The following is a 17120-nucleotide window of genomic DNA, read 5'->3' as shown; positions in this document are numbered from 1 at the left end:
CCCTCACGGATATCCAGAATTACCTGACACCCACCAGACCAGAAAGAACTTACATCAGGTCTGTTGGCTCCAGGATTTTAGCCTACTGGCAAGTTAGTAAGTCCCTTACCCTAAGGATGGGACTGAGGCCAGAGACAAAGAACCAACTCCTCTCAGCAGAGCAGACAACACAAGGGTCACGTTTGTGTCCATTCTCCTTGCTTCCCAAGTCCCGCAGAGATGGTGTGGAAGAGGCAGCAAGCACCCAGTGTCCGCCACGGTGGGAACCCACAAAGCTGGGAGGGGTGCCTCTTTTATAGCAAACCTGCCCTTTTTCCTAGAGAGAAACACACTTCCTCAGCCCTGAGGGTTGCCCTCGACAAACACAGGCTTGAAAAATAGCTCAGGTAGAAAGTGGCCAGGGCCTGGCATCCTTGGCACACTCAGCAAGACGGGTGAGAATAGAAGAGACCCAACAAGAGTCGCCCAACACATTGGCCCGCAGGAAGTACACCCCAGCTTCGTGGCTGTTTCCTACTCGTACTTAATCATACATTCATCCAAATGGTGGCTTACTATATATATATATATTTTTTTTTCTTTTATCAACAGGATGACATTGAAAAGGTCAAGAAGGAACTAATAGTTGACTATTGCCAAAAGTGAGTAGAGTCTACTGAACAGTGCCTGCTGGTTTCTCTGACGGGTACCTGTGCCAGGGGCCGTGTAACCCAGAAACCCAGAGCATGAGTCTGTGGTTTGTATGGAACAACCCCCGGCCCTGTTGGATGGCTGAACTGCACGAGACTCACACAGAGGCGAGCCCCGGGAGTCAGGACAGGAGGCGCTTCGAAGCGTTCCACACTCCTGCCTCAGACAGTGCCGACCTTACCCAGGTGGCAGTGTCTTCTTAGCAGAGATGCTCTGCTCTCCTTGGCCAGTCCCCCAGGGAAGTAGTTCCTGGACCCTCTCTGAGAGGTAGAGGATTCTTCTTCTGGCTCTCACCTCTGCTTCCGACCTCCAGGTTGAACCGCCGCACTTCTCACTACGCCCTCCGGGGTCAAATCATGGCGTACTGCAACAGCCTGAGAGCCCTGCTAGAAGACTTTCCTACCATCAGGGACACCTTCTTCATGGTGGGACAGCCAAATGAAAAGAAGGGCTTGAAGGACTCCAGTGGGGAACTCAAGGCTGACCCCAGGTATGGAAGGCTGTTGGAGCTTGTTTTTCTACCAGCTGGGCCTGCCCTCTCTTAGAGAGGTATGTTAAGTACAGAAGCTTATGGTTCTATAGTGTCCCCCAAGATCTAAGGGTAAAGAGTTGCTAGGCAGGGATGCATTCCATTAGGCAGCTGTGGAGCCTCTCAGAGGTCGGATCCAGTGGGAGGCTTTTAGATATTGAAGGTGTATCACTGAAGGGGATTTGGTGTACTGGTTTCCCCCTCATCACCATCCATTCCTCCTCCTCTTAGCCCTCCTTTACTTCTCAGCTGGAAGGTGAGCAGTGTTGTCATGCTGGGCGGCAGGTAGAGCCATGACATACAACTTGATCTGAAACATTGAGGCCAAGCAGTTGTGCTTTAAAACACCGAAGCACAATAAACACTCTCTCTTTATAAATAGGTTGTTTTAGGTATTTGTTATAGTAGCGGCAAGCTGACCTTCTGGATTTCTTGCCCGTGACTTGGGCTTTCTGGCTTGGAAGGTCAAAAGAAAACATCAGCGCTCCAAGAATAAGAGCATCATTGTATGTGAAGGAGTCCCTTGTTGAGGGGATGTGTGACTGTGTTTTCAATCAATGAGGTTCTGTTTTCTCCTGGGAAGGCCAGAGACTCTCACGGTCGCATCCCTTAATACAAAGCCAATGTCTAAAATAAGTAAGCAAAGAAGGGAGCTTGATTTTTGGCTAGTTTCCAATATTTCACTCAATGGAGAAGAACTAGTAAAAGAAAATAATAATTAACTAGGGCTGTGACTAAATCAGCAGCCCATTTTTCTCTGGTAGGATATCCAGAGATAGACTGAAGAGATAAGAGCTGTTTCCATGCATCCTCATCACGCTGTACAGATTCCCAAGTGTTCTTAACCCAGCCCTCCGAGATCATCCGCCTGGTCGGAGGAGGTAGCACAGCTGTACAGTCACAGTGGGAAACAGGGAGCATGTTACAGCATGTTATAGTCTCCGAGAAGCTTGCCTCACCCCTTACTCACTTCCTATGTAAAATGGAGTTTGAGTAGCAGAAGTATTTGAAATATGGTCACTGATGAGACACATGAAAGGCACTGGAAGACAGCCTGCTGCAGTCCACACACCCATCCATTCATGCACGCATGTGTGGACATCAACCATCATTTGTTCAGGGCTTGCTTAGTCCCAGGCATTTTGTACCAGGTGTTAGGTTCAAAGGTGAACAATTCATTGGCTCGGAGGAAAGCTCAATGATCAGCTAGCTTCAGAGATAACACGTAGGAGGTGTTTCTCAAACTCTGTGAAGGTACAAAGGAGGGGATGTTTGATTCAACCTCAGGGCCCCAGAGAGAAATTCAAACAAACAGTAGGAGAGGGGAGTTTACCAAGAAGATGGAATAGCCAGTGACTGACAGGGCTCCTTCTTGCCTTGGTGTTTACAAGGTGCTCTGGGAGTGGGTATCAGTGTTCATAGTTTTAAGTCAGCCAGTACTTTTCTTGAGTAGGACTTGTCTAATGTAAGGCCTCATTTAAGAGAGGAGTGGGGTGAAGGCAGCCCTGGAGACTCTCTTGTGGAAGGTTTTTCTGGACACCTGCAGCTCAGGGAGGTTACAATGCATTTCTCTTCTCTGAGAAGCATCCCAGGCCAATCCTTTAAGACCTCTTTGCTGCATCAGTTTACTGCAGTCCAGACAAGTTAACCAATCTATGTTTGGCATCAGACTGTAAAAATTCTATCTGGAAGCCTAATCATGAATTCACTACATTTTTGTTTAGGATGAAATCTATCCTGGGGCCCTGTTTTGTTTTGTTTTGTTTTGTTTTGTTTGTTTCTGATGTGTTTCATCTGCAGTAGCCAATGAGGAGATGAGGAAGTGAAGGGGAGAGAATCCTTGTGGCTTGTGGGTCTTGCTCTGTTCTTTCATGGCATTTGTTTTAGTTAGATTGACATCAGAGCTAGCACAGATGTCTCCTAGGTGACAGTATTTCCTAAGGAGCACAGAGAGGTGGCATTTAAGTGGAGAGCCTGGACTCCTGGGAAGACTGCTCAGCAATGTGCAATGACTTCAAGACAGAGTCTGGGGACAGAAACGTGCCATCAAAGCGAGGGCCAGAGCAGTGGGTGGGGAGGCTCTGTTGCATCTCCACAGCCCTCCTGTGCCCTCTAATATTAATTTCTTAATTTTTAAAAGTATTTATTGCGTGTGTGAATGAGTGCACCTGATGAGTGCAGGTGTCCACAGAGGTCAGAGAGGGTATCCGATTCCAGGTGTTTGTGGGCCCCACGTGGGTGCTGAGACCCAAAGCCAGGCTCACTTCAACAGCAATAAGCTCTCTTAGCCACTGACTCACACTCCAACCCTTAGTATGTCTTTAAAAAAAAATACTCTCATTTGCAGGAATGTAGAGGAACTCGTGTCTTATGTGGAAGATGGGGAAAAGTGCTTCTAAGAGTCTTTCTAACCCCAAGGCCCATGGTTCTCTGAACTTTGAGACACAGGGCAGTGGCATCAGGACCAGGTTAACTTTATATTGTAATGAGGAGGTTTAGCCCATTTTGGGAAGTCTGTGGGCAGATCACCAGCACCAGCAGATTCTGGAAAGAACCTGTTCTTAGAGAGTCCTGTCATAGTGAAAGTGAGTGTCTAAGGGAGGACCGTGTTGGATATCAGGAAAGCACAGCTGGGCATGGTAACATACTCAGGAAGTGGAGGCAGGAGGATCAGGAGTTCAAGGTCCTTAGCTACACAGAATATTTAACAGCAGCCTGGGCTACAAGACTCTCTCTCTCTCTCAACATAACCTCACTTCTGATAAAATAAAGAATTTTAAAATTCAGGAAGACAGAGAGACCCTGGACTCCAGCAATCCATTCCAAACCGCCCGCTGACCCATGGACAAGCCCGTAAGCTTTACCCTTAAAAAGTCCCACCGCCCTCTACTCACTCCCCGCTGGGGAGTACTCATCTCCATTCATGAACTCTTTTCAGGAAGCCATACTTAAGCTCAAGCCAAGATGTGACATCCAGCCAAACAAAGACACAGCAGAGAGCCACAATCTGAGAATCTGCCTATCTGCATTTCACCCGGCTCTGTCACGTGTCACCTCAAGGTCTTGGGAGAATCACTTATCTGCAACCTCTGGACTTCAGTCTCTTTTTAGGACTGAGGACACTGAAACAGTTTTCTGGGGTCAAACATGCCATAGTTCTCAGTGCTTAGATATCTAGAGTAAGATCACAGAAACAGGGTTGCTGAGGAAGCGATGTCTGGAGAAAAAGAGGCCATTCCCATGACTGCTTGTGAAACAAGCTGGGGACCAGCACAGGCAAAGATATCTAGAGAAAAAAAGGGTAGTGCTGAGGAGTGAGGGACAGAAGGAAGGGGATCCCCGTTCCAGCCATAAGATAAGAGGCTGGGCTGCACTGAAGATAAGATGTAACCTTTATTTTAAACGTCAGCCCCAACTATTTATTAGGGCCCCTGCTGAGGCTTCTGAGCTGGCTTGTCTGAGAGTGTGGTAATTGATTGTTGATGTCTGCCAAGGCCAGAAGAGCCCCGTGAGTTGCATTAGTCTAAGATTCCAAGATGCAACTTAATCATTTAAAGGCTCTAAGGTTTTGCAGAGCCTTCCCAAAGCCAGCTCTTTGTCAGAGAGGAGCTAAAGGGGAGGCCTCTTCCCACAGAGTCCCTTGGGGCGTCTGTTCCCTTCAGGAGTCCAGGAGAGGCTGGAGTCTGAAGACTGGGATGTCACTCAGTTGCACTTGAAGGGGCGGGCTAATGGTGGAGCAAAGACGGTAAACAGAGAGAGGACAATGCTATTTGATGACTCCCTGTGTGCCAAGTAGAGTTACTGTCATTCCAAACAGCTACTTTGTGAAAATGGCAAGAGGGTATCCCTTCTTCTTGGTGGGTATGGGCCCATAGTGGCGTGCGGGGCCTGGTAAGAGAAGCACAGGCTAGACCCTAGCCACTGCTGATTGCCTCAGAGTACAACCTGAATATAAATATTCGGCTGTCTTAGCACCAACCGCTGTACAACAATGAAACCAATATGTCCCACATCCAGCAAGGAGAACTAGATCATTAGCGGCCTGCTGTGATATGGAACAAAAGATAAAAGTTTAATGAACATTCCAATCAGGAAATGCTCTTCCGAGGACCCCCGCACCCACACCGGCGGCTCACAACCATCTGTAACTCCAGTTCCAGAGGATCTGACATCCTCTTCTGGCCTCCAAGGGCCAGGCATGCCCATGGTGTACACACATACATGCAGGCAAAGCACCCACACATGTAAAATAAAATTGAGCAGATCTTGAAAGAAAGAAACGCTCCGTGTTCCCGCGGTCGTCCGGGTGAGAAATGGCTCCTGTAGTCTCCGGAACTGAAAGGCGATGTTTTAGAGGTCGAGGTGGGGCAGCCTTGCTGGAGGGAAGCGTCATGGCTTTGAGGCTGTATGCCTCACCCTACCCTGCTTGAGTGTGCTCTCTCCGCCTCATGAATTAGATTGAGGATGCGCGCTCCTCGGCTTCCTGCTCTGGGCCACGCCTGCTGCTAGCTGCTCCCTAGCTGCTCCATGACCGACTCTCAACCCGAAGCCCAAGTGAATGTTCTTCCTTCAGTTGCCTCGGCTTTGGTGTTCTATCGCAGCAGCAGGAAAGCAACAAACGTAGTTTCCAAAGTCTGAAGTGAGAATGGCGGGAGCAGGGAAGACCTCAGGGAAGACCATGCTTAGTTTGGGTCTTGACTGATGACTAATACGTTAGGTGGGCAGAGCGAGGAAATTCGGTTGAAGCCGGGAGATCTGAATTTTCAAAGTCACGAACATACACGACACAGACTGGCTGGCTTCTGCCTGTATCCGGGGAGTAAGAAAAACAGCAGCAATACAGAGGGGTGAGCAAGGCCCAGGCAACTCTTATTTGTCTTCCAGGCCACAGAAAAGGCTCAACATGGTTGTGGGTGACAGCACTTAGGAGGCTCCTCAGGTTATTCAGGAGGTGAAATCAGTGAGGTAGGTGCCAGAGTTATTGTGGAACCAAGGAAGGGGACGTAGGATGTCACCCAGGTGAATAAATGGTGGTGGTGCCTTTCTCTATAATTTTTCTTCTCGTAACTTATTATTATTACTCCTGAATGCATGGCTCCCATGTGGAAATCAGAGGAAAATTAGTGGATTGCTTCTTTCCTTCACTCAGACTGAGGCGGACCTCCAGTTTCTGCCACTCTGTGTACTCCAGGCTAGCTGGCCCGCCGTCTTCTAGACAGCTCCCCTGCTCTGCCTTTTATCTACTTGGGGAGTGCTGGGATTACAGATGTGTGCCTTGGATCTGGTATTTTTTTTCTATGGGTTTTAGAGAGGGAACCAGGTCGTCAGACTTGACTGGTAAATGCTTCTGCCTGCTGAGCCATTTCAAAAGGTATTGATTAGAGCAGCAGAGATGGCTTACTAATTAAGAGGACTTGTTGCTCTTGCAGAGGACATGGGTTCAGTTCCTAACACCTACACGGTGGCTCACAGCCATCCATAACTCCAGTTCTGGGTTGATTGGATGCCCTCTTCTGGCCTCTGTGGGCATCAGGCATGCATTCGGTGCACATACACACATTCAGGCAAAACACTCACCTGCATAAAATAAATCTTTAAATTAATTTTTATTAATTAAATTAAAATTATATATAGAATTATTATGGTAAATTAAAATAAAATTTTAATTGTGATTTTAAGAATAACCTTCTTGAAAAATTCAAGAAGGTTACTCTGGAAGCCACTAGGTAGGGTCACTTCAGGCTTCAAGGGTATGGGTGACATTCTGCTAGGCCAGATACCTGGGTTTCTGTGCATCCTTAAACCAGACATATACAGATATACATTTGACTATAAGCCTGCAACAGAGAAACTGCCAAAAACCGGCAAGGTATTGGTATTTGAAGGAAGGGGAAAAAAGGGGGCGGGAGAAGGCTGGGGTCTGGGAACCTGACAAGAATAGCCTGCCTCTCAAAATAACGGTGGTCCCTCTAGAAGGCCAGACCCCACAGTCCGAAGAGATCAGGCCACCCTCCCTCCCCTCCTCCTTTCCCCCTCCCTCCTCTCCTCCTTTCCTCCACCCCCTATTTAGTCTCATTTTTCTTTCAAGGTAGAGTTTCTCTGTGTAGCCTTGGCTGTCCTGGACTCACTTTGTAGAGCAGGCTGGCCTTGAACTCACAGAGATCCGCCTGCCGCTGCCTCCCAGAGTGCTGGGACTACAGGCGTGCACCACTGCACCAGCCTTTATTCTCACTCTTAATGAGGCTTCTCTTTCAAAAGAGTACCTTTCCTTTCCTGTCCCTATCATGTCTGTTCTCCCTCCTACCCCTAGTCCCCACTGGGGCCTCAATCATTTAGTTTTCCTAATGATCTGCATCTTTTGAAGGAAATTATACATCTGCTTCCTTTTCCACACCAACTGCTGCACTTATTAACTTATCATTATATTTACTGGAAAAATGGTGGTCAGGGAGAGAAAGCAAAGCTGACATCTCAGAGGATTCTAGAGCTAGGCAGCTGTGTATTCAAATGCTAACTTTGTCTCGGGAGCTGCCAGGCAGGATCTACATCACTCCTCAAACCTCAATTTCCTCAGCTGTGAAACAGGGACAAAAATAGATTGTCAAGGCATTAAGTGACATAAAATATGTAACACCCAGCATGAGGCCGGCCATCTAATTTCTTTTTTTCCTGACCACAGGTTCCCTCCCTGCACACCCACTCCTTCCTCCCTCCCACACAGCTCAGCCAAACAGCCCTTCTGCTCTTTTTCCTGATGAGTTATTTATAAGTTATTCTGGCCACCTGGGAGCGACAGGCTGCTCCCGGGGCTTGGGTGCTGGGCCTGCGGTGACCCTTCACACAGGGCGCACCTCTGGGTTGGTGGGATCTTGGCTGTGCTATGGGTCCTTTTGTTTGTTTTTTTTTCTCACCCTGCAGGCGTTTTCAGCCTAGGCCTCGGAGTGTGCTGTCAGCTGATGGAAGACGCTTCCTCAATTTATGGTTTATTCCCCATCCTTCCGAAGTGCTGTTTATGTTCAAAACTCTGCCAGAGGAGGTTTGTAGGTGTTTTTTCCCTGTATGTGCCAGAGTAGAAATTGGCCACTTTTTAGGTCACAGGGTTAATCACATTGAGAGAGTGATTTTTCCCGTCACCTCTAATCAGAGACCTTTTCACAGCTCCTGATACTTTTGCCTGCTTGTTACAATTTCTCTTGTTCTTGAGACTCATTATTTCATGAGTTCTGTTTGCTCCAGGTCCTTGATGAGCACTTGGGACTTTCAATATTCCTGATTCATTCTCAGTTTCTGCCCACAGCTCTTCAACAAAACCCCACATTAGTTAGCCCGGAGAAGCTGACAAAAGATGGTAACAACTGGGCTGTCTTTTGTTTGTTTTTGAGACAGTCTCCTGATATAGCCCAGGCTGACCTAGAACTTGAGATTCCCCTGCTTCAGCTTCCCAGGAGTGGTGGGGTTACGAGTGTGTGACACCCTGTCCAGCTGCCTACTGGGTTTTGTTTTGTTTTGTTCATTCTTTGGGGGTCACACTAGTAAGCACTGACTGGCCTGGAATTCAGTATCTAGCAGAGGTTGGCCTTGAACCTGTGTGGCTCCTGCTGCCTATGCCTCCCAAGTGTTAGATAACAGGTACGTGCCTCTACATCTGACAGGCCACAGGTTTTAAGGGTTTGCTCCCAAACTTCATGTTTGAGAATAACATTGAGAACCACCAGAAAACTGGCACGGAAATAGAAACCTTTGCTGAAGTGTGATGCTCAATATGGCATTTGGGGAATATGTGGAATTTTCTTTAAGACTGTAAACCCCGTGTCTCGGTGATAGAAGCTCAGAACAGTGTTGCCCAAACGTCTCTGCTGTGACCCCTGTGGTTCACCGATGGTGAATTAGCATATTGGAGGTGTTCATGGCTGTGATGACTTTAAACAAACAGAAACTCGGTGCTTTAGCCCCCACAGCAGTGCCTTTGTCGAGAGCAGGGCTGTGTTCATGAATAGGTTTGTGGTTTTCTCTTTCTTTTCTCAGCTATTACCCCAGGTACACTATGGAAGTGTTTACATATGGGGAAATCAGTGCTCTGTCCCATAGTTTTTGCATCCATCAACCACTGATCAAAAGTAGTTGGGAAAACCTGCACTTGTCCTAGTCATATACAGACAATATAAGCAACTTAAGATGGTTAAAAGTTGACAAGAGGCTCTGCCTAGGTCAAGCAGACATACTAGACATCCTGTCCAAGTCATAAGTCGGGTGTCTTGGTATCTCCAGGTCAAGCCCCACGGGTACCAAGGGACCACTGCATGCTTGTGTAAACACATTTTCCCTAGTCACTCTCAGATGCTGCACAGGCCTCTTAGGAAGTTCCTGACACCATTTCCTTGCATTGCTTTTGCCCACAGGAAGCTTTCAGAGCCCTGAAGCTGACTCTCCAGGTTGTAGCTCCTCTCCATGACATTGTGGCCTACCTTTTCGGTTTTGCCAAACTTGGCAATTGCCCAACACGCTTCGACTTTCCTCTGAGTCCTAACCCTTCGAGGAGTGACTGGGGAGGAGCCGAGGGCATTGGTAAGTAACTAACGGCTCGGCGATTCTCAGAAGTGCTTAGTTAATACTGGAAACCCAGAGGTGTATCCCCTCCTGACAGCAATGTGAAGGACCCAGGGAAAGCCCTGTTCTAAAGTGTCTTCAAGTGTAAGTTTTGCCGACTGGCCTCACACTCACAGGCTTACCAGAGAGTAAACTGAGTCAAAAATGTAGAGGCCCAGCTTGGACCCTGTCTCTGCCTCTATACGTAAGCCACTTTACTCCTCACATCTCTTTGCCCGTCTATAAAACGGGTGATGTCTCTTGGAGGTGTTCTCTGGGTTAAAGTCTACGTAAGGATACTTAAGGATGCTGTAAAGACTATTCATTCCCTTTTCCTTCTTCTTCCTTATGACTCACATGACAGGGTCCCTACCCAAGCGCTCACTGTGAAAAAGCTGATAGTCCTGATAGCTGAGAACCACCTGATAGTGATAAGAATGAGGGAGGCTCAGCTTACTATACTAAGGACCATTAGGCTGTAAGATGGTATCTTCATGTGTCTAGCACTGATAAGATATGCAACAGAGGTCAGAGAGATAGTTCTGTCAGGAAAGTGCTTGCATCACGAAGACTTGAGACCTCATTTAACAGAAGCGTGTCTGACCGCTGGGGAGGCACAGACAGGTGGGTGTCTGGGGCTCCCTGGCCATCCAATCATCCTAACTGGAGAACCACAGAGCAGTGAGAAACCCTGTTTGACAAAGGAGGTAGATGGTACCTGAGGGGCACCCCCCAAGATTGATCCACTCATGTGTACACACATTTACAAACTCATACACTAGCACCCACACGGACATGCTATGCGGTGTGTGTGTGTGTGTGTGTGTGTGTGTGTGTGTGTGTTTTGGGGGCGGAGGTATATGCCACACGTGTGTGTGTGGTACTCATGGAGGTCAGAAGATCCTCTGGAACTGGAGTTCCAGCTACCCAACATATAAGCTATCCACCATGGGTGCTAGGAACTGAATTCAGGTCCTGCGGAAGAGCAGCAGGCAATCTTAGCTGCTCAGCTATCTCTCCAGCTTCAATAATACAAACTTATATAAAGCAAATAGGATGTATTGGAAGCAGAGACTTTGATTTTAGTAATTTGCCTCAGACAAATTAAATCACTAGCTGTGTTGATAGTGATCAGCTAAAATCAAGTACTGTAACATAGTAGCCAGGAATTTGACAAAATGAGAGGAGCTGAAAGGCCTGTTTAGACTTAGTGATTAAACAAACAAATGTGAGACATCTGAGTCTATTCCCTCCCAGCTGTGACTTAAAGGAAAGATGTCTGAAAGGGACCCTGGAGCTGGTGGCCCGTAAGTTTGCATCATTCTGATATACACAGAAGAAATCTGGATAGTAGAATGTGGGGCACGAGGAAAGGCAGAGTGGTGATGTAGGAGGAGGCTCGATGTCTGGCTGAGGTGAAGAAACCAGAAAAAGGCTGATGTTGGCACCAGCTCAGCAAGAAGCTTGGAACTGTCTCAGTTTCATGGCCTCAACTGGACATGAGCAAGTCCTGCAGACATGTCACAAGATGAAAGCCACACAGCGGGCTAAGCTGCGTGCCGGGAAACTGTGGGTGCTAGGGTTTTAAAGAGTTAGGAGAAAGGAGAGTGGGCCATGAAAACTGCTCATCCTGTTTTAGAGTCCGTGGCAGCCAGAGCTGCATTTCCAGTTGGCCGCTGCCCAGGAAGTTTTGCCCCAGCAGTTGGGGGCAGGAGTGCCACTCACCCGAAGGGGGAGAAAACAGGGAGGGTCCTTCTACGAGACAAAGAGAAGACATCAACCAACACCACCAGCCCATCATTGTGGCGCTGAGATGAGGCCACTGAGGACTAGAGTTCAGAGTGAAGGAAGCTGTGCCCTTGCTGCTGATGGGCCACAGCCCTGGGTCTCACAGAGCTGTGCAGAGCCCGGGTCTTCTGAGGGGTCAGTTAGAAACGGCACACTTTGCTTGTTGCAAGTAAAAAAAAAAAAATTCTCGGGAATATGTGCAAAGCTTGGCATGCTCTGATTTGCTGAAAATAGATGAAGAGCAAATTAAGTGAAAAAGGAAAAAAAATCCACTAAAATAATCATATTCCTAAGAAGGCTGCTAGGCTGCTTACCTCCTGCCTGGATCCCGGAGGAGGCAGGAGAACCAAGGTGGAAGATGGAACTGAGTCTGGCCTTTCCTGGCAGCAGACACATGAGATTTTTGGACTTCCACACTTTAAAATATTTTTATAAGCTTGGATGTGACCTTCTGGCCCTTCCCCATGACCAAAGGAAGCCACTCTGACAAACTGAGCTTCGGTGGACCCTGCCAAATTCTCCCCTTCCCTGACAAGCAGCCATTCCATTTGGAGTCCTTGTGAACCTTGGGAGCAGAGTGGGGTCATTTACACTGAAGTTTCTTTGCCAAAGGTCAAAAGGCCCAAACACAATATATACTGTCCCTCTCTCTTCTCCCCCTCCATTGGGAGGGTGCCTCCCCACACAGAACCCTCTTCCTGAAAAAAGACAGACTTCCTTTCCTTTTCTGATGTGACCTGGGTCCTCCTGCCATCCTCCACTCCCTGCCTACACCCGCCACTTCCCCTTCCCAAACATCCTGTCCCTGCCGAAGAGGAAACAGAATGAAGATTGTGAAGTCGGTTGGAGGCAAAGAAGGGGTGGTTCCCACCAGGACAGCTGCACTGTAATAAGCCACGGGTAAACACAGAAGTGCTCTCACACGGACCCTCCTGCCTCTGCCTCCCACGTCCTGGTATCAAGGCTGTGGTAGCCCACGCTTACCACCACACCTGGCTTTACTTGTGCTTTAACTTGTGACACTTTATGTATAAAGATCCAGGCTTTGCATACGAGAGCGATCATGTGGTGTTTGTCTGAGTCTAGGTTACCTCAGCCGATGTAGTAATTTCTGGATCGATCTATTTTTTTTTTTTCAAATTTCGTGTTTCTCCACAGCTGAATCAACTTGTGTCACATTTTTATTATCTGCTCATCTGTTGGTAGACAGCTGATTCCATACCCCTGCTCTTAGGAACAGGGCATGGATAAGCATGACTTTCAAGTCTCTGGACTAGGATGCAGAGTTCTTTGGGTACTCCCTCCGGACCCATGCAGCTGGGTCATAGGGTAGTTGTTCTGTTTCTAACTTTTTGAGAAACTTCATACTGATGAGCACAGTGGCTGTTCTCACATTCCCACCAACAGAGAGCAGGGCTCTTCTTCCCCCTGTCCTTACCAGTCCTTGTTTGTTTTCTTTTTCCCCCATTATTTAATTAATTAATCTTCTCCCTTTTCTCACAGAAGGAGAAGCCCCTCCCCCCATGGATAACAACCCACCCTGGCACACCAAGTCACAGCAGGGCTAAGCACATCCTCTCCCACTGAGGACAGACAAGTCAGCCCAGCCTAGGAAAAGGGGTCCAAGGCAAGCAACAGAGTCAGAGACAGCCCCTACTCCCATTGTTAGGGGACCCACAAGATGACCAAGCTGCACATCTGCTACATCTGTGTAGGGGGTCTAGGTCCAGCCCATGCTTGCTCCTGGGTTAGTGGTTCAGTCTCTGTGAGCCCCCATGGGCTTAGGCAGCCCACTCTGTAGGTCTTCCTGTGGTGTCCTGGACCCCTTTGGCTCCCTCAACACCCCGCCCCCAATTCTTCCACATAAATCCCTGAGCTTGGCCAGTTGCTCTGCTGTTTCTATCAGTTGCTCCATCAAGCTTCTCAGAACACAGTTCTGCTAGGCTCCAGTCTGCAAGCATAGCAGAGTACCATTAAGAGTGTCAGAGGTTGGCACTCTTCCGTGGGGTGGCCTCAAGTTTGGCCAGTCACTTGGTTTGCCATTATCCCAGTCTCTGCTCCATCTTTATCCCCACACTCCTTGTAGGCAGGACAAACTTCGGGTCGAAGGTTTTATGTGTGGGTTGGTGTCCCCCTCCCTCCACTGGAAGTCCTGCCTGGCCTCAGGAGGTGACCACTTCAGGCGCCATATCCCCGCTGCTAGGAGTCTCCCCATAGAGAGCTAGGGTCATCCCCATAGACTCCTGACATTTGTTTTCTTCACGTTAGCAATTCTGACTAGGGTGAGATGGAGTCTTGATGTAGTTTTAACTTGCATTTCCCTGATGGCTAAGGATACAGAATACCATTTTTAGAAATATTTCTTGACCATTTGGGTTTCTTCCTTTGACGACTGTGTCCAGTCCAGCCACTGATCTAGTCATTGTCAGTGGGGTTTCTCAGTGTTTAATTTGTGCAGTTTATGTCTTCTAAACATTCCCCCCACCCCGATCTGAACTGCAGCTGGTACAGAGTTTCCACCTTCTGTAAGCCATTTGCTTTGCTGATGGCTCCCTTTGCTGGGAAGGTTTGTTGTTTGTTTGTTGAGACAGGGTTTCTCTGCATAGCCTTGACTGTCCTGGACTCACTTTGTAGACCAGGCTGGCCTCGAACTTACAGAGATCTGCCTGCCTCTGCCTCCTGGGATTACAGCCATGCACCACCACATCCAGGTGCCAGGCAGGTTCTTAATATTTACACAGTCCAATGTGTCAACTCCTGCAGTTGTTTTCTGTGCTGTCAGAGTCCTGTTCAAGCCCTTGCCTTTGCTTATTGTCCAGCACCCTCTGACATTCCCCTCGCAGTTTCAGTGCTGCAGGTCTTTTTGTTTGGTTGCCACCTGCCTAGAGATGTATTGCTTGTAGGCCAAAACCACAGCCATGAACAAAAGACAGTCAGTGGCCACCTCTCTTCCTGCTGGGTACCGCAAAAGTCCTGCAGTTTGTGTTACTGACACTTCCGTTTCAGTGGAACTGTCACATTTAGGGGACTCATTTTAAAGATGTGATGATTGGACCCAATTATTTGGGACTAGGGGGAAATCCCAACCCCCTGTCTGTCACGTGTCAAACAACAAACGGACACAGGATCTGGACTGCTCATCATTCCTAAAATCACATGAAAATGTTGCAAGGACCAGCAGCCATTCTCAACCCTGGAACCATCCTGGTCAAACTCTCACAGACAGCTTCCTGTTCAATCCCATAGTCCTCTGCTTTCCCAGGATGCAAATGGCTAAGGAGGCCCAACACTAACCAGCTAGAAAGGAGTCTGCTTGAGTCTGGCGTAGCCACCAAGAGAGATTAACCTCATGCCTGTCTTGAGCATGGAGGAACAGTGATGTGTCACAGCCTCTCTTATGTCAGGGGAGAGAGCTGTCACCACCCTCAAGGGAAGCTGACAAACGTTTTTTTTTTTGTTTTTTTTTTTTTTTGAGCACACAGGCCTGCCGTGCTCCCTCTGTGTTTGCTGGCTTTTGCTGAGCTCTCTTATTTCATCTGACTTCTTCCCACCTTGAGCCAAGGGCGGGAGTCCAGGTGCAGGCCGAGCTACTCAACCCAGCTAGAGTGCTCCAAAAAGCTCCCATTTCCAAGTTCATCTGGAGGCTGAGGGCACCTATTATGTGGATCCTTCTCTGGTAGTAAAGGTTCCAAGAACTAGGCCAAATTCCTGAAGTGACTAGAACCTTCTAGAAGTTTATACATGGATATGTATGCACATATATGTGTGTACATGCATATGCTGTGTTATTTTACTGGCTTTGTGACACTAGTCCACACACTAGTGACAAAGGAAGGCTGATTCGCATGGAATCAAAATAAAAATGAATGTGGTGTCTAGCAGAGAGTACTTCAAGTCCCTGGTGAGTATTCTGAGGACTTGCTCAACCCAGTGTCGTTTCTTTTTTCTTCTATTTTGAGACCATGGCCTTGCATATTTAAAACTTTCAGCACTATCTCCTGACTGTGCTAAAGGCATAGGGGGTTTCTATCTTCCAGAGAGAGGAAGGAAGGGAAGCTAAATTGGACCTTGGTTTTTTAGAACTGCTGGTCCCACAAAAACGTATAATTAGCACATCCACAAACAGAGGAAGTCCATCTGGGTGACAAGTGAGTTCTGGAGGTGAAAGGCAGGTCTGCTGGGTTGGCTAGGGCAGCTGGTATCTCACACTGTCTGATTCAAGTGTCGCCCCGCTTTCTAGGGACTGAGCTCCAAGAGCTGCAGAAAATGATTGACAGTCTCCAGAGCCCCCAGGACCCCAGCCAGGTGGCCGAGGCCCTCCTCCTGCGCAGGGAGGTGACGTTGCTCCGGTTCGATGCCGCGGTGAGACATCTCCACCGGTAAGGGCTAAGGGCCGGAGAGCTGTTGTTCCTGCCAGCAAGATTCTGCTGAGCAGGTGCTCGCTGAGGCCCCATTCGGGGAGGCTACAGTTAGCAAGATTAGATAACCGGCCCAAAATAGGGCCCGCCACACACAGATCCAGCACGCTGGCTGCGCCAAACGTTTCTGGCAAAGCCTGTCTGTGTGGCGTCTGCCCTAGTATTCCAGAGTTTTTTAAAGACAATTTTCAAACAGCCCAGGGAACAATTGCCACTTTTAAATATACCTTTAAATGTCGTAGGGAGTAAAGCTTTGGTGTTTCTGAAGATCATTATTCTGAAGAGTTTCCCCTTTTCAACTCTACCTTTCAAAGGGACAGCTTTCACTGTTTATCTGAGTCTCATACGACCTGCTACAGGAGTTGATTTTTAAATAAATCTGCCTTGATCTTGTAGGAACCATCTCTTCATGGCCTCTGCGTATGGAAGTTTTATTTGGCCGACTAAGCATGAGTCTGATGGATTTGGACTGAGTTTGGGTTGATACTCATGTTTCCAGAAAATGTTTTATATGAGAATGAAAAGGTGTCCGGCCTGAGCACCCTTAGATTTGTGTGTGCCCACATGTGTGAGAGGGGTTAGGGAGAGTGCTTGCTCTTAATTAGAGCAAAAGGCGGTAACAACAAAACCCTAGTATTTGCTGTGTAGTTCAGGAAATCCTGAAACTCCTAAGTAGCCAAAGCAGGCCTTGAACTTGAGTCTTATCTTCCCTGTCTTAGCCCTGAGTGGCCAGCCTGTTTCACCAACCCCATCTTTTTTTTTTTTTTTTTTTTTTTTTTGCTTTGAAACAAAGTCTTAATTTGTAGCCCTTGCTGGTCTGAAACTTGCTATGTAAACAGGCCAGCCTTGTACTCCGACCAGCCTTCCAGTGTTGCGATTATAGGCATGAACCACCCCTGCCCCATGACGCTCCAATTATTTTTAAATTACCATAACTTGCCAACTTCTTCCAATTCATCTCCAGCGTGATTATTCAGCTGAAGGGGGGCCCAAAGGGCTGTACCAGAGAATTAAGAATGTTTCCCACCAGTAAAAAATGGAGATAAGGGATTATATTGAATGAACATATTTTTCTAATTTACATTTGCTTTTTTTTCTGCCAACGATTC

At 47.8% G+C, this 17120-nt stretch overlaps 1 protein-coding gene across 1 annotated transcript in view; it reads left to right on the top strand.

The window, feature by feature from the left end:
* Window positions 1-17120, top strand: part of LOC110555438 (uncharacterized) — a 164046-nt gene that overhangs the window by 90802 nt on the left and 56124 nt on the right. Inside the window, exons 26-30 of the mRNA XM_060373513.1 lie at window positions 592-641; window positions 1004-1180; window positions 8138-8255; window positions 9619-9784; window positions 15834-15972. Of these exons, the coding sequence (XP_060229496.1) occupies window positions 592-641; window positions 1004-1180; window positions 8138-8255; window positions 9619-9784; window positions 15834-15972 (650 nt within the window). The remainder of the gene's footprint in view (window positions 1-591; window positions 642-1003; window positions 1181-8137; window positions 8256-9618; window positions 9785-15833; window positions 15973-17120) is intronic.

This window comes from Meriones unguiculatus, chromosome 20, assembly GCF_030254825.1.
Source record: "Meriones unguiculatus strain TT.TT164.6M chromosome 20, Bangor_MerUng_6.1, whole genome shotgun sequence".
Lineage (NCBI taxonomy): Eukaryota > Metazoa > Chordata > Mammalia > Rodentia > Muridae > Meriones > Meriones unguiculatus.
Note: the sequence above shows the minus strand (reverse complement) of the source record. Positions and strands in the feature narration are given on the sequence as shown.